This window comes from Artibeus jamaicensis, unplaced genomic scaffold (genome assembly GCF_021234435.1).
Source record: "Artibeus jamaicensis isolate MK-2021 breed Jamaican fruit bat unplaced genomic scaffold, CSHL_Jam_final contig_3114, whole genome shotgun sequence".
In the NCBI taxonomy this organism is placed as follows: domain Eukaryota; kingdom Metazoa; phylum Chordata; class Mammalia; order Chiroptera; family Phyllostomidae; genus Artibeus; species Artibeus jamaicensis.
In genome coordinates this window covers 467,037-488,311 of record NW_026521720.1, presented here as the reverse complement: position 1 = coordinate 488,311, position 21,275 = coordinate 467,037, and the positions used below count along the sequence as shown (strand labels likewise).

The window sequence follows — 21,275 nt, the reverse complement described above, 5'->3', positions numbered from 1 at the left end:
CTAAAAGTCCAAGATCAAGGTACTCTCGGGGTTAATTTCTGGCGACACCTCCATTCCTGGTGAGCAACCCTGCCTTCTCACTGGGTCCTCACAAGACCCTTCCTCTGTGGCAGCACTGAGAGAGGCCACTGGTGTCTTTTTGTCACAAGGACACCAGTTCTATACGAGGACCCAACCCTTTTATCTCATTTAATATTAATTTTCTCCCTACGGTCTTGTTTCTAAATAGTCACATGGGCGCTTAGGGCTTCAGTGTGCTGATGACATGGGGTTGGGATGGGGGGAAGCACAATTCAGTCCACAACCACGTCAGTTCGTTTGACATCCAGATTGAGTTTTCCTCTGACAAAAGATAGACTCTGAAAATAAAAGAGTCTGTCTTAACAGAATACACTTATATAAAAGGGGGGAATATAAAAGGGGTTAAAGGTCAGAGCTAGAGTTTACTTATAAAATAAGCATAATACTTTACTGCTTTACCTGATGGTATAGCAATTCCTGCAGCAGATTTTCTTGTTCCTTTTGGAGGGTATAAACCACTGCAAATAGATAAACCTGTAAATAGTAGCTGGGTGGGTTTCATGGATTATTACTGTATACTGCTGCGTGGAAACCAGGCGGGAAAAGCCAGACTAGGTTGACGTCCCACTGGAATGTCATACCACGAAGGTGTCGACTTCAAGCAAAGACTACTTGTTGAAAACCGCTGCATTCCTGGCATGCGCGCACTTGTAATAAAGTTAACTTTCGCTTGCGGTTACAGTGAATGTAGAGCATCTCCCAGTTTATTTTGAGCCTGCTCTGTTTCACCTGTTTGGCCTCTGCGTGTTGTTCGCGGTGAAAGAAAGCTCCTTGGGGTTGCGAAGCCGTCCCCCGGCCGGGCAGGTGACGGGACAGGGTGGAAACCCGCGGCGCTCTGAGGGCGCGGAGCCTTTCCATACCATTCCCCTCCCACCACCGTCCCGCGGCCGGGAGGCGGAGAGGGCTTCAAACTTCGCTCCAATCCGCAGCCGGCCCTGGCCGAGGTCCCCCTGCCGGGTGACCCGCCCGCCGCGGACACGGTTGGAGGAACTGCGCGGCTCCCCGCGTCAGAGCCCGGGGAGGCCGAGCGCTCCCCGCCTCCCCCGCGGACCCCTCCCTCTGCGCCCGGCTGGGAGCGCGGAGGACAGGACGGGCCCCGGGCGTGCGTTGTGTGCAAGCGAAGCAGAGCTGCCCGAGCCGGGCCGGGGCTGCGGCTGCCCTCGCGGGACCGGGCACTGTCATGCCCCCGCCGCGCGGCGGGCCGCTGCGTTCCCAAGCCGCTCCCTGAGCGCGGACCAGGGGGCCTCCGGAGGGGCCGAAGATGAAGGTGCCCGCGCACGGGCTCCCGCTGATTGCCAACCCCTCCCAAGCCCGCGCCCCGCGCGGAGCCCACGGCCTCGGAGGACCCGCCTTCGCCGCAGTAGCAGCCGGAGCAGCGACAGAGGCGGCGGCGGCGCGGGGCGCGCGAGCGCGTAGACCGGCGGCGGCAGCTCGGGGGCCGCCGCTGCCCCGGCTGCCATGAGTTGTGCGGAGGTGATGTATCACCCCCAGCCGTATGGAGCGCCCCAGTATCTGCCCAACCCTGTGGCAGCTGCAACCTGCCCCACAGCCTACTACCACCCGGCGCCCCAACCTGGCCAGCAGGTGAGTCACCGACCGGGCAGCCTGCCGGGGGCGGGGGCGGGGGCGAGGGGCGCCGCGAGTATCGCTCTGGGGCTCTGGCGACGTGGGGCCGGGACCTGGGGCGCGGAGGATGCTCCGGGAGCCGCGGGCGCGCCCGGGAGCAGAGAGCCTTCGGAGAGAGGAGGAGAGGCTTCAGGAGGGGACGAGCCCCCTGGGGGGACGGGTGGGGATTCGAAGTGAGGCTTCACCGACTGGGGGCTTCTTTCAGTGTTGTCACCGGAGCCCAGAGGCTGCTATGAGCAGCCACCCTAGCTCTTAGGGCTCAGTTCTCTGAAGCTCACCAAGGGCATCTGTCTTAGGAGTATGTGAGTAAACTTCCCTTAAACCAAATGTTTCGTTTTCTTTGGAAAGGTAGAGTGTGCCAGGGTTTTTTTTTTTTTTTTTCTTGATTCGAGGTATGAAAATGTGACACTGTCGAGGCGACCTACATAAGGAGGTCAGGAAATGGCCCTTTGAGTTTTTAATGGTGAAGCATGGGTTTAGTGTAACGTCTAGCGAACGGTACTAGAACTTCTTTGCTGAGTGTGTCTTCTTACGACTGTGACTTAGGGGACAGGGATCGATCCCCAAGTTCCTCATTCACTTTTCAAAATTAAATTTGGGGGCGGGTAATATTGATTATTAACATTAAATGTTTCAGGTGTACAATTCTGTAACAGATCATCTGTGGATTGCATTGTGTGTTCACCCAAAGCGTAGTCTCCTTCTGTCACTATATCTTTGACCCCCTTTTTCCTCTTCACCCTCTCTCCACCCTCATTCACCTTTCATTCCACCAAAGCAGAAAGGTGTTATAGTTGTTTGTTGGAAGTGTGTTGTGTGTTCCCTTCTGGCCAAGAGGTAACCTCGGATCACTGGTTCTCCACCATGTCAAGAGTGACTGGGAATGCTGTTGATGAAAGAGGTTTCGGAACCAGGGAGATGATACACTATAGTTCCTTCAGAAGAGAGAGTAAGGGTCTGGGGACTTTGTCACTAGGTACCCCTGGGCATTCTTCTCTGGACACCAACAGAATGTGCATCAAGGCTTAGACAGCACTGCATAAAACACATGTCAGTATGTGGCACTAGGTTGTACCAAAATAGGGTCTTCGGGCCCCGAGAATTAGACTGGGATGGCTCTGTAAGACAAAAAAACATTACAGTTATGAAGACACTTACTAGGGACCTAGATATGGTTAGAAAACTATAGTCCATTGAATTTATGGATTTTTTAAAGTTTCTTAGGAACCATGTGTTTTATGTTGATCTTAAGGGTGTGGCTCTTTAATTAATCTGGACTTTTAATTTCTATATTTTCTTTTCTTCTGTCTCTTTGCTAGATTTGTAGTGCTATTCTTTGGAAAGAACATAACTTCTGTTTAGAATTTAGGGACTGTGAAGTTCATCCGATTCAAAAAGGGTACATGCCACAGGTTTAACTGCCACACAGTATGAGGTTAACAAGGACCAGCTAGGACAAATGAGGAAGGAACCCCACTTTCTTGCTATCATTATTATTATTTAATACTTAGCAGGTTCAGCCTTTCAGAGATTATTTTTGGGGAGGAGAATGGGAAGACATTTTGTAATTTGTGGTCAAGGGTGACAGATTCAAACATGTTGGTCATACTGTTTGTTTTTCATTGGCTTTAATTATACAAGATATAAATAACGGAGAAAATCACTTAGTACAATTTAGGCAAGTGAGGCAAATAGGTGATGGGAATCGGTTTATGTGATTTGTAAACACACTGTCCCCGATGAACCACCCTTTCCTCCTTCCTTCCATCTCAGACACTGTAAAGGCCCTCAATTATCAGCTGGAATGTGGACCTGCAACAGACTCAAACTTTACTAAACATTCAGGAAGGCATTTTTTCCCCATAAAAATAACTCAAACTAGTAGACATTGTGAATAAAGCTTTCTCTTGTAGAGTTGTAAAAAAATTCTATTTAAAATACAAACTTTTGATGAGGTTAGTTTTGTAATAATTTTTTGAGGTAGAAAACAAAAGTCAATATCAGAAAAATTATAAATTGCAAGTCATAACATTTAGTTTTTGGTAAGGAACAACTCCAGCCCCTATTTAAACTTTGTCATAGCCCCGAGACTCAGTCCCCAAATTTCCTTCTTTTGCTGAGCCCATCAACAAACTGAAGAAGGAACTGTCTTTGTTACCTGATTTATCAGCATTGACCGATTCATAAATGGCAATCAGCTTCCACTGTACTTCCAAATTCTGGAGACCTCGTGTGAATAGCTGTGAGGCTGGGTTGACCTGAGTAACTTAGTTGAGAGATATGCTTGGAAATTTTTGTGTGGGTTTTATCAAAATGGCTTATTTGAGATTAATTTTTAATCAACTAAAGAAACTATTTCCCTATAACTGGCTAACAGATTGAAAAGAGGCTTGGTATTATAACTACTGTTCTTTTACTGTCAGGAGTTTATTTTGATGACCTATATTTTCTATTGGAAAAAAATGAATCAGGAAATTCTTATCAGGCTGACAGCATTTTTAGACTGTGCGGTGCGTGGGTGAAGTGGGACTAATATTGACTTGGCCCTAAAGTAGTCATCTGAGAATACATATTTTGGTTGTTTTTGCATTCCATAAGGTTTTATCATTATTATCCATGAAGATTATTTTCTCCGTACATGGGAAGTGGCCTCTAATACCATCTTGCTTAGGAGACAAAAATAAGGGCTACAACTTCTACTGCATTTGCAAGTTAATTTGTTGAGGAGCTGAAAAGGAAAGAAGCAGAAAAAATAATAGTTATAAAGAAAGTTTAATGGTCATTTATAAAATGTTAGGAAATAGTGCATTAAAGTTTTATGTTATTTCTGTGTTCAACTGTAGTACTGTATCTTTGAACTGATTTTTTTCTTCAATTCTATATAGCTTTGAAGTCTTTGTAAATTGGTATATATTTTTAAATGCTTCATTATAATGGATTTTAAACATAGCTGTATGTTTCCTCTTAGTGCATGATCATATAGCTGAACATTCTTTTTGAAACAATAGAACTTCATACTCTATGCATGTGTCCTTCCAGCTTTTTCCTAACAGCACAAATATAAGCTACTTTTTAAATTGAATGTATACATTGTAGGTGGGTAATAGGTTGGTATCTTCAAGCCGTGGCTAATTGCATAGAAATCAGGCTACACTGCAATGTGTTAGGCAGAGGGTAGGTGAAATGAATCAAAGTACTATGTAAGTATGTCCCAAAAGTAAATTTTTAGGACCTGATGTTAATTCCTAGAAATTGCATGGATGTGCGTAAATCTGACATCGTGCTCTACAAAGTCAGGATTTGCCGAGGGATGCTAAACTCCCTGGTCCATGTACCTACCATCCTTTTATAGTACATCCCTAGCATCTCAAGAGAACTCTTGACTCGGTCTCTCAGCACATGCTTCGAAGAAATGATGACACTGCAGAATGTGTGTAGAAAGAAATGAAATACACTTGTGTTCTAACAGTGACAATAGGAACCAAGAAGAAAACTTCAAAGTGTATGTCAGGAAAAATTGAGGGAGATGATATGAAATCATAGATTTTCTTCACACCCGGTGGATTTCTCATCTTAAATGTAGACAGTCTGTCCTCTAACCCTACCCTGCTCCCCATATGTATAATGTTAACATCAGGAATAATTTATAGATGGGGTAGTGAAAGTAGAGGACAATTGCTAGTTTTCTAATTGGACATAGGGATGCCAAACAACCGTACTTTGGGCTTCATATAAGTTAGAACACATTGACTCTCTGGTCTTCAAGAGTGACAGTTGCTGTACACATGCTTTCACTTGAAAGAATTAAACACCCTTGAGAGGCAAACTCCCAGTTATACGTTTGTAAGGAGTTTTTTTCAAACTCTTTCTCTGCACTTTGCCACCTTGGTTTAGTCATAAAATCTCTCTGGGATTCAGTTTGTCAGGGGAAAAAAGAATGTAAAAACGTGCTTCAAGCCCTCCTTTTATAAATGGGAATATGGATATTCATAGGACTGAGATGCCTGACTAAATTTCTCAAAGCTAAATGGTGACAAAATTAGAATCATCAAATTCCCTGTTCTCCAATGTAGCATCTTTCCACCATACCATGCAGTCTCTCAAAATTTTTATTTTTTTCTCTCTTGCACAATAAGCTTATTCTTGTCTTTTATGCTCCAAATCAACTCTCTGATAAAGAAGATTAATATGCAGTAGATTTTTTTGGCCTTGGAGCTTGAAATTCTTTCCAAGTCCTTGGTAGTGTACTTTTTTAGTTTAGGCATTCCAAAGTCCTTTTGCAAGCATTTGTATTATGCTAATGACTTTTGCTATCCATGTTGCATCCTTTGTTGATGAGGTAGAATATCCACTTAGCAAATGAACATTTATTTATTTAAAATAGTATGCAGGAAGTGGTATTAACAGTCAGCTTTAAGTGCCTCCTATATCATTGCCATGCCAACATAAGTTTAGGTTCATTAGGAGGAAGGGATACAATTATATCTTAGGTAGTTTCAATGCACAGTCAACTTATTTAAGGTGGAGTATCTAAGTTTCTTGCAACCATAAACAAGGACTTAAGTGGGTTTATAAGAATTCATACATGACTTCTCTGAGAAAGACCAGCCCCCATAATTCCACACTACACAAATTAACTTGACTGCAGAGACTTAGGAGCTAAAAGCGCCCCACAGTTTTATATTCCCGATAACTTTCCAGCCAGAAAATTCAAAGCTAGGGAAGAAATTTGACTTTAAATAACTAAACTGAGCTGTTGTGTCTGGCAGTCAACTAAAGTGAAGATTACAATAATGATAGCAAAGACACAGGCTTAAGACCTATAAAATCATGCATGGTGAGGATATGTTTGCCAGGAAACCAAATGCCAGCACAAGGTAACACCATTCGGAAATTTAAGTGAAAGGTATTTTGGAGAAACTCAAGGAACTCCTACTTCACCTCGCACTTATTAAGTCTCACATATAAAGTTGGGGGTGGCAGGGCTATGTCCCATACCAAAAGAAATGAGGGTGTTCAGAAGCTGGAACCATACCATACACCGACTCTTTGGGCTGTTATGGAAGATATATTGAGCTGACTTTGTTAGGCAGTGTGTGTGTGTGTGTGTGTGTGTGTGTGTGTGTGTGTGTCTTATATCTTTCCCTGCAAAGAGAATTTCCATTGAGGCTGAAAATATTAAGTTCAGAATGCTCAGGGAAGATCCTAAAGCAAATTTGTGAGTTAGATAAATGTCGTTCTAAAATTTTGATGCTTAACCTGGATCCCATTATACCCATAAGTCCTGTTTCCACTTAGCTTTGAAAAAATTCCAGAGTAGTACATCTAGTAATAGGTAATAACAAGGTATTATTTCCAGAACAACATAGTCTTATGACTCAGTGATTCCATTTCTGGGAATATATCTGGAGAAATGCAAAACACTAATTTGAAAGAGTATAAGCACCCCTATGTTTATTGCAGAGTTATTTACAATCGCCAAGGTTGGGAAGCACCCAAGTGGCCACCAGGAGATGAGTGGGTAAAAAAGCTGTGGTACATTTACATAATGGAATAGTACTCAACTGTAAAAAGTAAGGGAATCTTACTTTTTGCAACAGCATGGATGGACCTAGAGGATATCATACGAAGTGAAAGCCAGTCAGAGAAAAACAAATACTATGTGATTTCAATTATATGTATCTGATGAGCTAAAGAAACAAAATAGAAACAGACTCAACGATAGAGAGTTATCAGAGGAGAAGGGGAGCTCCCCAGCTCCCCTTCTGAATGAAAGAGGGAAAGGATTTGGCATTATGAATTAGTAGGTGCAGAACAGCCACAGAGATGTGGATAGCAGCATGAAAAATACAGTCAGTGCTGTTGGGATAACTGGCTTTGGGGCCAGGTGGGTGCTCAGAGCAGCAGGGGTACCACTCTGTAGAGTGCACAGTTTTCTGGACACTTTGCTATACATCTGAAATTGGTACAGAGTGATATACATATAAGTTATGGCTGAAAAATAATAGTAAAATTACCTTAAAGAGATAGAAACAAAATATCTAATATTTGAATATTAGTCTCTGGCAGAGACAAGTGAAGGAAATAATTTGGGGCAAAACTGTGCCCTGAATCTTTCAAAAGGCATATCATTAAGCAGCTGGTTTTCTGTTTTAACTATTCATTTAGGAAGACCCTAAGAAGGCCTTGAACCATTAGACCCAAACATCTGCTGTTAGAAACAAGTCATAAATGCCATATTTATAGATATTTATAGATATTTTGGTGGATACCAGATTTATGCCAGCAATTTACACGTGTGGTCTGAACTGGGGTAACTGAACTATTTTTCACATATCTGGTACTTTAGTATACAAAAAAAAAGAGAATGACTTAAAGTAATTAAGTAAACAGGTGTCTTTTGCTCTTAAAAGTGTATTATTTTCATATGCCAAAACATTTGTCCATGCGGGATTTAGTGGGGGGACTCAAAGGATGCATTCTTTCTTGTTACTGTGAAGGCAGATAAAAGAAGTACCGAGACTAATTCGTAGGAATTGGGCTAGATGACCGTGTCTGAAAATGAATTAATCTTCAATGGTCTGTAGGATTTTTTTGGCTAGTGTCCAGCAAAATCAGATGAGGCAGCCAATGGAAGAAACAAAATTAAGTGTGAATTTTTCTAGAGCTCCAGCATGCTGCTTATTAGGATATAGAATTGGACCAGGCTTCTAATATAATTAAGTCAAAATTTCTCATTTTCAGAAGAGGAAGCTGGGGGGCCAGAGGCTACTCAGACTCATGGAGTAGTTTTGGTTAAATCCTTTCTCTCATTCCAGTTCTTTCTGGTGTGGCCCCTTCCCATATATGTTTCCTTTGAAACAAGGAAAGAGTAACTTACCTAATGTTACCTTCTTACTTTTGTTATTTTTACATTTTTGAATATTAGCTACTTGGAGAAACAACACAATTACTATATGGATAAACCCCAAGATGTTCTTCATTCTTCTATTGCCCTTATAATGTTTTCCCAACTACAAGTTTAGAAGAAGGTTATGACTTCCTTCTTTGTGTCTCTAAGTCCTTGTACAGTTACTGACACAGAATAGGAATTAACTGGTGATTCAATGAATAACAGATAAATTTTTTAAAAATGCAGTCATGCCCTAAGTCTTGTAATAGGCTTATATAAGCATCTAGGAAATTTATACATTGGAACTATCATTTCATTCCATAGTCACTGGTTTGAAAAAAAACACTTACCCTTATTTTATGATCATTGTTTAAAATATTGTGGGAATGAAAAATTTGAAATTGTAAGTATCTGGCATAGTTTTCTTGAACATCCTCGAAACTGGAAAATTTTCATTCTCGGAGGAGATGGGTTTGATTTTTGATAATGACCAGAACCATTGAGAGGCAAGTGTGGGAAAAAGTAGCTGATTGTGTTAATATTATTTTTTATTTGATCCCGACAATGTTTAGAACAAAACAAATGAAAAAAAGCAAACAAACAGTATCTCAATGTATGACTGTGCCTCACAAACTGTCTCTGCTCACTCTCCCAAAGTAAGATTTCCAGAAAAATGGTCAGCAGTTCCCTTATGTATCTGACTTGTTGGGAGGACAGTACATTTTTAGGTACAGAAGTTCAGTTTCATCGAGATATACAGATATTTTGCCTTTCTTAACAGTCATCCTTCTGACACATGTTTACTAATTTTTTAATGTTATCGATAACTTTAGACTTTCCTTAGTGAGCTCATGATGCCATGTTGACTCTGGGTGTCTGTTTATCTATTCAGTTAGAATAAATATATAGAGACTCATTTCCTTCAGTCTGTTTTCTTGGTACATGCTTTGTAGTCAAACAGAAATAGGTTCTAATTCCATCTCTGCCACTTACTAGTTAGATGAACCTAGCAAATGAAGTTAGTTTTTTCATATGTAAGTTGGGAATAATTATTTGGACAAAATGCATATGAGAGAGAGTTAATCAAAAATATATTAAAAATTGTGGCATATTCTCCTTCTCTTGACCCACCCTCCCATAACCTGATTCCTTCTCTTCCAAATAGGCTAAGAATGAAAATATCAAGTCTCTCTGAGATGTATTTAAAAATCTATTATTCAAATCGATTCAGAAAAATATGATCAAAGAGCAATGTGATGCTTTTGTGGACTTTACAATTTTGAAACAGTTACTCCTGGCTAGCTGGTATTGTAGGCTACTCTTATAGACTTCAAGCATGTTTTGAAAATTAAAAAAAAATATTGCATTTAGAGAAGACAGCCAGTAGAGAGAGAGAGAAAAAAAGCAAAGAGCTGTTTTCAAATATCCAATGATTCATTAAAATACTTTTGTTTCCTTAGGAAAAAAGTTTCCACATATGCACAGTAATCATTTGGCATTTTGTAGGCTTAAGCCTTGGGGAGTTAGTGGTATTTGGCTCCTGACATGGAAGTCTTTCTCTTGTCAGACAAACCCTTTCCCCTGCACATTCCTGCGCAGGTTTGTTTCTGCTGCGCCTGACCGGCAGGCTGCGAGGTGGTGGGCACAGTTGACACTCTCTAGGCCGCCTCCTTCACACGGCTCCTTTAACCTCTTCCTGAGTCCGTTTTAACTTAGTGGCTATTAACTCATTCCCTCTTTCTCTTAACTGGAGTGTCCTTTTACCTGGGTAATAATCATTATTACTATGGGATAGGGATGAGCCAGTTAATGTGCATTAAATAAACCAATTTGTAGTTTTTGAAGTCTCTTTGAATGGCTTCTTTATTTTTGTTAACAAATTTTCAGGGTCTCATAAGAAAAGCATGCACATTTCTGAGACACGTAAATTTTTTAGAAAGCGACTGTATGTTTTGAGAAAATATGAGCTAGACTGCCTGTCAGTGTTGATTTGGGGTATCTAGGTTTTGATGATCTGAGATTTGAACATTTCTATATTTTTCGGAGGAAAGTGAGTAACACTAGGGAAGTTTTATTCCAGAGAGCAAACACCAGGGCAATACAGAAGAGCACAGATGAGTAACATAGTTTTAAAAAGGCAAAGAACTGATTTACAGTCATCAAACCACAAGTCACAGAAAGTAGCTGAGGCTTGAGTCTACGGAGAAGAATATTAGGATGTTGTCAATGTCAGCATATGAATTGATGGCTGTTTAAACCCTGTGTTTTGTTTTCTTCATGCTCACATTTGATTTTTGAAAAATGTGTACAGATTAAATTTTACTTAGCTTTCAGGCCATTTGGATACTTTAGAATTCTCTCTTTAGACACTGATGATGATGGTGAGGCTATAAATGTGTGTGTGGTGTGCGTATGTGTTGTAAATGTAAATATTTAAATGGGTCCACTGTAATTTGCGAAAATTGACTCAATTTTATCTGAGAAAATTACAAGGAGGAATGAATGACAGACATGCCTTTTTTCTGCCTATTGGTAAATATATCGCAGGCTCCCTATTCATTTTATTTGTTTGGTAGTCTCTAAGAAAATTTACTTAATTAGTAGACCTGCCTTAAGAGTTGCAAGAGAAAGTATGTTTTATAATATTTCCAAAAATTTTTACTTAAAGGAGTCAATACAGATATTTTTTATAGAATCACAAGTGTTTGCATATAAAAAATAATATTAGTATGTATTTACATCAATGCATATGTGCCTGTACAGGCTAAAACATACATATGAAATATAAAGAGTAGAGGGAATCTATACATCCATCAACAAAAGAATAATTTTTTAAAAGTAAAGAGGGTATTATGATACAATAGCAGATTTTGCTCAATTTTCCCCCATTTTATATTGAGTAGTATGTCATTTTTAGAATAATTTATTTGTACTCAGCCATTCAACAATGGTTTAAAAAGAATAATAAAAATTATTTCACATTTAGAAAATTTTGTAATCTTAAATAGATAGAAAATCTGTAGATTAAATTCAATCACCATTAATTAAAAATTAAAATACTTTATTATTGGTATAGGTCATATTATTATGCTACCTTTATATCAGGATTTTCAGTGTACAAATTTTTCATATATAAAACTTTAATTTTATTTAATCTAATAATTGCTAATTGTGATCAAATAAAATGTCTTTCTTTGGACAATTAACACAACAGGGACTTAATCTAAAAAATAAATGTTAATATTAAACAAATGAAACAATAGCTGCAAAACTTGATTCTCACAAACTGATGTTTAGCTGGACATTAACAGAAAAAAATAAGTGAATTTCATAGGTAAAAATGAACTCCTGTGGACAGTGAAGCTACTTTGTAGATTGCTTTTAGTTTCTTTTCCAGATGAAAACAGTGTCTTTCTAATATGCCAGAGTGCTTGGTGGGGAGTGTGGATACAACCTAAATACTGCGTGACTTCAAGTGAATGTGCAATGGGCCTAGAGGAGCAGTGTTGTGATTTGACTCATAAATCATAACATTCATTTAATTTTATAAGGGAATTTACGAGGAGTAACTTCAGAGGTCATTTAGATCCATCCCCTAATTTTATACATAACTTAGGTTACTGTGGTGCTTTGACTATTGAAGTTTAATATGAACATGTTCAAATCTGTGCAAAAGAGACTGTAGGGAATGTAACCACTCAGCATTACAATCACCTACTCATCAACAGGACGTGTCCACTTACAAGGAAGGGATTCAATATTTATCAACAAGTGATAATTATATTGACACATACTTCAAATAAAAAAATCAATGCACATATTTATAAATAGCAGCCCCTAAATAAGCTTCAGCTCACACCCCTAAATAGCAGCCCCTAAATAAGCTTTCAGCTGTGAAACCACAGCTCACAGTATACCTGAACATTTCAGGACTTATCTCACACAAGAAGAACAAACTCGTTGCTAGGGGAAAGGGTTTAACTTATTGAATGATGCTTTCATAATTTCTGGCTATAGATTTCATCCATACCTAGTAATTACCTAGAAACAGAAGAGTCTAGGTTGTGTTTTGATAGCATTTTGATAGCAAAATTATGTGCTTACTGTGTATTCTACAATGATTTTTTTCCAACTCACATTCACTTTCCAGTGTGCATTTTTTTTCTGAAATTAAAAACGCGACAAAGGATCAGCATTACAGACAATACAAAGCTCATTTTGTCATTAGGATAATGAATTTTATAATCTTTAGCATTAACTTCTTACATCTATTTTACATTGAAATTGTTGACAATAAAAGCAATATCTGTTAAATAAAAAAAGTTTGGAAATACTGAAAAAGGAAAATAAAAATATAGCAACTAAGAACTTACCAGGCAGAGAAAGAATATAAAATATAACATTTTGGAAATTTTTATTCCCACAGCAAAGACCCACCCCTGCTCCCTTCCATGTACATACATGCACACGCATGGGCACACCTACATATTTTTATTACACATTCTGGCTGCACCACTTACATGCTCTGTGAGCTTTGACACAATATTTCACTTTTCTGTGCCTTAGTGTCTTCCTGTCTGATGTGGATAGTAACAATAACCATGTTGTATCATAGAATTGTAAGCATCAAGTTGGGTAATTGATAAATATAAAGTTTTATAAGCACTGGCATAATATATGAACTGCTATTATCCCTATAATGATATGTATGTTTTAAAATATTTTAAAGTCATCAGACTTTCTCATTTTAATTGAAAGCCATACCAGCCATTGCTAGAATCTTGTATCGTTTTCTTTAAGCCACAACAATACCTTTTCTTCCCTTTTGTGATAATGGTGGTGTGTGAAACATCTGAAAAATATGTTCCATGCAAAATGAATCTTCACACAGACTTATTTTGTTGCTATTGTTTGATTTTTGAGAAATGAGTTGGGCACATCTGCCAGATCCTTTTAGAAGATGTTACATTTTTGTTTTTATTTTATTTTATTTATGAGAAGCTCTCTTCTTCTCCACCCCACCCTGAGACGATTAGGCTTCCTATCCCCCGTTTGTCTCTGTTCCGTACTATAAAGTTGTTGTGCATTAAATGTTTGAAATAAATAAATGGAATATGGAAAATAGAAAGAAATCTGTCACATTTTCATTAAAGTTGTTCTTGTTTTGGTGTACCTAGAGTAACAAAAAACTTCCATAATCTGAAAATATACAATCTGATAAAGGAGTTTAATTTTTTTCTAAATTCAAGATAGATATTTTTCTAAGGGTGGGAAAGAGAAAGCTGGTTTGGGGAGGGGAAAATGGAGTAAAACAGATGAAGAAGAATCAATTTGAGAACATATGTTAATATTTAGATTTTTAAAAATTGGAATGTTAACTAGTTAATGCTTTTTTACAAACTGTCTGTGATACTGTGTTTTGTTTATTCCATCCCAGAAGAAGTTAGCGGTATACAGCAAGATGCAGGACTCTCTGGAAGTCACCCTTCCCAGCAAACAAGAGGAGGAGGAGGAGGAGGATGAGGAGGAGGAGGAGGAGAAAGACCAGCCTGCCGAGATGGAGTACCTTAACTCTCGCTGTGTCCTTTTCACTTATTTCCAGGGAGACATTGGGTCAGTAGTGGATGAACACTTCTCAAGAGCTTTGGGCCAAGCCAGCACCCTCCATCCAGAATCTGCCATTTCAAAAAGCAAGATGGGGCTAACCCCCCTATGGAGAGGTAAGAATTTAGAAGCAGATGCTCTCCAGGGCCCTGTCTCTGTTTTGCAACCGCCTGTACCAGGTTCCAGCTGGAGACTTGCCCCTGAAGACGGATATCCACTTGCTTTTTAATTTTTAGGGACAGCAAGGAATTTCTTTCAGACAAACAGCTGGATCAGTTTTGTCACATGTGGAATGCAGGGTTGGAAAAGATGCAGTCACACCCCTTAAATTCCTCATGGAAAGTAGTGATGCAACTGGCCGGGGTTTAGAATGGCAGGATCTAGCTGCGAGGCACCATTCCTTCAACCCCGATGGCCCAATTTGGATGTCTAAATAAGAGGCGTGTCTGGATCGGCTTTTAAACATTAGCTCTTGCTCATTCCACTAGGTGCTACGTGGTGACATAGCAGAGATCTGAGTCTGACCCATGAACACAAACTGTGAAAGCCTCTGTGTTCTCTTAATAACTTTCTCTGTCCTGCTTTGTTGCGGTATTAACTCCTTGTTGTGTACAGTCCAGATATTACTGAGTCTGGCTACGTGGTTTAGACTATTCTTTTTACCTCGGTAAAGTAAAACAGCAGATGGGGCGTCCTCTTCTTCATTTCCCTCTAGATTGAGGTCACAGAGATGTATTTGAATCTGATTACTACTTCACTGCAGATTGTTGGTTGACATCTTCAATGAGGTATTTGCCAGGTTGGAGAAAAATATCATACATCATTCCAATGACAGTTTTAAAGAATTGTGTTATGGCCCCCCCCCGAATTTATGAGGTTATTCAAAGCATGTAGTAAACTGGAACTCGGAGTGTGGTTTGCAGGAATAGGAACATTGGCATCACATAGGTACTTATTAGAAATGCAGATTCTTGGGCCACACCTTAGGCCTACTGAACCAGAAACTCGGGAGTAGAGTCATCTGTGTTCTAACCAGCCCTCCCAGTGATTCAGATGCAGGCTCAACTTTGATAATTATTTATGTTGTGCTGTTAAAAACACAGATTGCAGGCCACCTAACTCAGACCTACTAAATCAGTATCTCTAAAAGAAAGTTCTGGGAATCACACTTTCACAAGTGCTCCAGGTGATCTTATGATGAGGAAAGGCTGGTCACCTGTGGTAGACTACCTGCGATAGGGGGCAGGTGAGAGGTGATGGTTGGTCAGGGGCCTCTCAGCATCAGAGGAATGGTTCTGCTTCATCGTGGGAGAGGTCCTGGCCATATGGAATTTCTGGGCCTGCTCTGTAGATATGATGCTTTTTCTTTTCCTTCCCTTCCTTCCTCCCTCCCTCCCTCCTCCCTCCCTCCCTCCCTCCCTCCCTCCCTCCCTCCCTCCCTCCCTCCCTCCCTCCCTCCCTCCTTCCTTCCTTCCTTCCTTCCTTCCTTCCTTCCTTCCTTCCTTCCTTCCTTCCTTCCATCTTTTTAGTAAATATGAAGAACAGCAAGATAAGCAGTGACTGTAAAGGGAAGGTGGAATACAAACTCAAGTGACTGAAACCTTGACAGGTGAACTGGGAATCATAACTGCTTATTTGATTAGTACATATTACAGACTTCCCACAGCACTGAGAATTTAATCCTTGGAAACCTAAGATAGTGTGTAATCAACCAATATCCTATTTGATAGCACATGGTGAATACATTTAATAACTTGTAGAGGGTAAAAAAAAAAGAAAATTTCAGTGAGTTAGCTGACTTTAATATTTTGGTATATCAATAATAAATCCTATCAGGATAATTCATGCCAGGAGGGTAATAAATACAATACCGACTTCTTTTAGAATGCTGACCTAGGGAACACTAGGAATCATTTAACCTGGAACATGGGAACAAGAGCCCGGAATTACAGTGAAATGTCAGAGTGATTTGTCCATAGCATCATAACCAAAAAAGTTTTAAGTGAGGTGTTGTATATATGCAAAAATTGTACAGTTCACTCTTTTCCCTACAATGTGGGTGACTGAATAGAGAAGACCTTTGGACAGATATCAAATTTTGGTATAGAAAGGGTAGATAATGGTAATGTTTTAGCAACTATTATTACATTTTTTGGCATTATCCTAAATTGGCCTTCAAATCTATCTCCTCTCTTACTCATTGACTTGCACAGCACATAGTAAGGTCTTACTATGTTCTAGGGAGTGGGAAAACATCAGTGGACAAGAGAGTCAAAGTCTCTACACTCATGAGCCTTTTTAGTGGAAGAGACAGGTAATAAATAGATCACACAATGCAAATACCATTTTTAGGGTAATGATAAGCAGTCTCTCTGAGGCCATTACATTTGAGCATAGACCTGAAGGAAAAAGTACTCCTCTGTGAGTATCTAGGGGAAGATTATTTGAGGCAGAGGGAATAGCCAGTGTAAAGACCTGAGTGGAGACTGAGTTTAGGACGTTTCATGTGAAGTAAAAATGCTGGCATGTGTGGAGCGACATGAAGAATGATAAGTAGGAACAAGAATTTTTAGAGATTTCTATGTCAGTTTAATTTATTAGAGTAGCCCAGGCAAACACAGTATGCTCTTCAATTTCCATCTCTCTATCCCCCACTAATTATATTTCCTAATACTTGGGATAATGCATTTCTACATGGAAAATCTGGAATAAGTATGAATTGAATGATTAAATGACTGACTTAGATAAGCCAAGTTCATTCTGTGTACCCCAGGTTAGAAAACAAAAAAATTCTTCATTGGAGAGCTTATTAGCAATAAGTTGTGTGAAATCATTGAGTACAGTTTATTTGTAAAAAAAAGTAAAGTTCTGTGATTTCAAATGTATTATATACTTTCCATTTGTGAATAGAACTTTGCTGTAGTTGTTTTTAGTTGTGAATCAGTCAGTTTTAGATAAATATACATAAGTTGGCTATGATTGAGATTCCCATGTCTAGTGAAGAGAGTTTTGAGGAGTTTTATATTAATGGCCAAAGCAATGCAGGTTTGGAGAATGCAGTCTTTGGATTGTATTGGGTCCATGTTTGGGCTTTATTACTGTCTGATTGCAGTGTGATTTGGGATTAATTACTTAAAAATCTCTCTGGGAATAACTTCAAGTATATAATGTGTTTATTGAGACCCCCTTCTTAGGGATATAATAAAGATTTTTTAATAATGTATATGAAGAATTTGGCATAGGGATTGATGCGAGGTGGTGAATGACAGTCAGATGTTTCTTTCTTACGTAAGTCTCTACTCATTTTGCACACAGAGCACTTACCTGGGGTCTTTCTACAGAAACATTGCTATCTGGGAGTTTGGCTTTCTGGCAAAAACACAGTGTCTTGGACCTAGTAGGTACTTCAGGCTATTGACGGTGTTAATGGCCATGGTGGTAAGATTTTACGCAGGAGCTGCTGACCAGCTGCATTAAATTAAAAGGTCTAATTTATGGCATGAATTTTTACAGTGCTACACAAGTGCTACAGTGCTACAAAGGAATTTAAAACTGAATTATGGTTGAATGCAGAATATATTTACACAGTAAATCTTTAGACAAGAATAGAGTGCCAGCTAATAATGGAATAATGGTCATACTTTGAGTGTGTGTCTTGACGGTGTGAGTAAAGTCCTCTTTAGGCGTTTTGCAGCTGTTAGACAAACAATTGACAAGAAATATTTGTACTTTGGCACAATATCAACGTCAGTTCTCTCTTATTTCACTGTACATTTTAGCAGGGATTAAATAGGGCTTCTCAGTTAAGAGAACCTAATGAATCTGATTGTTCCCTTATCCCCATCCAAATAGAAACATCAGCTCCAAATATGTCTACACATTGATCTCAGTGCCCAGAACCTAATGAATCTGAATGTCCTCTAATCCCCATCCAACTAGAAACATCGGCTCCAAATATGTCCATGCATTAACCTCAGTGTCCCAGTACTATTACAGAAAGTGGTGTATGTGTATATATCACTGACTTAAAAAACATGTGGAATAGTAAACTTACTATTTTTTTTCTTATTGTAGTGGCAGAGTTATTGTTGCTTCATTGACCTAGTAGTGTATGCTTGGAAAAACTAGTTCTGGTAAGAAAGACCTGTCAGAATGAGTGCTAACCTAAAACAGCAGAAGGCAAAAAGGGAGGGAGGTCTACATTTTAGAGCTGGTGGAGACTGGGAATGAGATAGCTGAGCTACTGCTCCAGGGGCACTGCTGAGACCACAGCTGCTGGGAAGCTTAGAACAGGCATGCAGAAGGAGGGTGAGGTCTGAAGTACCACATCGTCCTGCATCCAAGGAGTGTGCCTGGAGTCTCTCATTTTTGAGTCACAAGGCTTAGTTGAATGACTCTAGAACAAAATTACTAGAGGGCAGTCTTTGGACATAATGGTAGTGTTGAATTCCTAAGTGACAGAACATAGTGTAACATATATCCTTTCGGCTCTGACCCAACAATTTATTTTCATGGGAAGCCAACAAGAGAGTGGGAATTAAATTATAGTGTGGATCCTTTAGATTATAAATGTAATAGCAATTTTCCACTGTAATTAATAAAAAGGTAAATGTTATCTTTTAACATTGATGTTTTAAATCAATATTTATTCAAAGACTGTTTCCTACATATTTTTTAAAATAGAGTGGTTCTATATTATTTTATCACCCCATTTCTCATTCAATGTAGTTTTTCAAAATTAATTAATATATAATTTTTAAAAAATAAACATTGAATTTTCTCTTGCTTATATTGTTTGCCCTTTTCAGACACATTTAGAGTTCACGTAAAAAGTATCCCAGCTACTCTGAATTGAAAGAACCACTCTTCTGTATCTCTAAGGTATTTCTGGTGTAAGCACAGCGAAATTACTGGATATGCTTTGGGTGGGTTGTATTGGACATGTACAAATTTTGACATTTTGTTGTTGTTTAGGAATAGATTGTGTGTGTACAACATTTTTAATCCTAAATACAAAGTGGGTCAAAGTAGGGATTTTTTGTACATGTCAGACTCTCAGTGTTCACATCCCCCAAGGAGCCGGCAACACCGACCCCTCAGTCACCACGGGGTGTTAATGCCATCCAGTTCTGAATTGCCCCCACTAACCTGAAAAGTAATATTGCGTAGAAATAGTTCGTGCAGTTTCTCATGTGCTTTTCGGTCCAACAAATGTGGCTGTGATTAAGTTCTCTTAAGCAAAGAGTCATGTAATGAAAAAAATTTACATACATATGAAATAAGTACACTGATTCCCAGGCATGAAAAAAAGCATATCATCTGTTTCTTTGTATCAGTATTTCTTCTTAATAATCAAGTTACCAAATAGTGGTTTTGAAATTTAGACTGTTCCATAAATAGATTGTCTATTCAATACCATTTCATTTACTTGTAAAATGCAATGTGGTTTTTTAAAGGTCTGTATAGATCTCTGCACAATCTACATTAACCTCAGGAGACAAACCATCTGGGAAAATGCTAAGTTGCTTGTAATTTTACTTTTCCCTGAGATAGTTTAAAGCTTTGTTCAGACTTTATGAAGTGCATTTTAAAAAATAGAGTTCCACTTTCAATGATAATGTGTTCACTAATCACAATACAATACTTCATAATTAGGACATGATTTTTGGTAAGAAATTTGTTCATTATTCACATTTGTACATGCATATCCAAAATGCTTACGCATCTATAAAATAAAATTGGGCCCAAATACATTTAAATGAAAAGAAATAAAAGGAAAGCATCCCCAAAATGGCATACACTTTCTGTATTTTTGATATTTTAATGGTGGATTTCAATGAGGGGAGCTCTGTATTTCTGGCACACACCTGTGGGTAGGGTTCAGCAGTTTTTATGATGGGATTCTGGTCCCATCAAGAAATGAAAGTTATGAGCAGAATGAACTATTCGGTACCAAAGACTGGATCTGTGAGAGCAAAGTGGCAGATTGGTGGTGGCCACGCTGTACCATGTCATGCAAGGAGCCTCTGTAAACTCCATGTGTGGGCTTGAACTTCACACTTTGACAGCTTCCATTGTGGGTGTGACAGAAGTATTCTGTAATAGCCATCATTTAAGGCAAATTAAATTTTCTTCTCACAGCTCACATAATTTTCTTTCTTGTCATTAGCAGCCATTTCTCATATTTCACAGAAAGACTTTTCCTAAATAAAACATATTTGCTCCAGTGCCAGTAAGTATGATTTGAAGCACTATTTTCTGATGGATTGATATTGTAACAAAACAAATTCATTCAATGAAGAGTTCTCCAGGACTGTTTGAAGACTTGAATAACGATTTCCACTTCCATCCTTTGCCTTTTGAAGATAATCATTTCTTAGATTTTTCCAAGGTTTTCATGAAGGTTCTGTGGGGGAGAGACTTGAATGGGAGACAGAGAGCTGTCTGTCCATAGTGTGAATGGCAACTCTGGGTTTTCCAGCAGAGAATGGGAAAACTGCAGTGCTGGTGTGTGGCCCTGCGGAAGCTAGAGAAAGGAAGGTTTGAACACCACAGCAATATCCTAGTTATATTAGTCCAGTTACATAGGTGATGGTTGATTCACATTATACAAGTTTTCCCTGAAGATAAAACAAACAAATAAAAACTGTCCTGGAAATTTATGAAAAGAAAATACGATGTGTCAAAGTTCTGAATACTTTTATTTCAGACTACTTCTTAGAATATCCTTTGTTCAATTGAAAGGTCTAGCAAGGTTGTGTGTTGGTGTGTGTAACCCAGTATAAAAATATCATCTTACTATTCAAGTGTGATTAATGTGCTAAAGTAATCTTATCTTTATCTATAGATAGAATACTTTATAGGCCACTTACAGAGTGATAGGAGTGTGGAGACAGAAGGTACTAGGAATTTTCATTGAAGTGGCTCATATTTTAGTGGAAGAAACTGAGCCATGGAGAAGTCACCAGATCCATTTTCGGCCTTAAAATGATACATGTCAAGAGTTGGGCACCAGCTCCTCTCAGCTCACTCAGTGCTCGCTGAGTCGCTCAGTTACACCGCACCACAGCTG

The 21,275-nt window shown here is 39.0% G+C and overlaps 1 protein-coding gene across 3 annotated transcripts in view; it reads left to right on the top strand.

Annotated features, from left to right (window-relative positions):
- Nucleotides 1–1,072: 1,072 nt before the first annotated feature.
- VGLL3 (vestigial like family member 3) overlaps nucleotides 1,073–21,275 on the top strand; it is a 49,002-nt gene continuing 28,799 nt past the window's right edge. The window contains exons 1-2 of one of the 3 annotated variants that reach the window (XM_037130776.2): nucleotides 1,073–1,665; nucleotides 14,202–14,319. In XM_037130776.2, coding sequence (XP_036986671.2) covers nucleotides 1,540–1,665; nucleotides 14,202–14,319 — 244 coding nt within the window. In that variant the 5' untranslated portion in view covers nucleotides 1,073–1,539. Of the gene's footprint in view, nucleotides 1,666–14,036; nucleotides 14,320–21,275 lie in introns of all 3 variants that reach the window. The other 2 variants (XM_037130769.2, XM_037130763.2) reach the window with 2 other exon arrangements.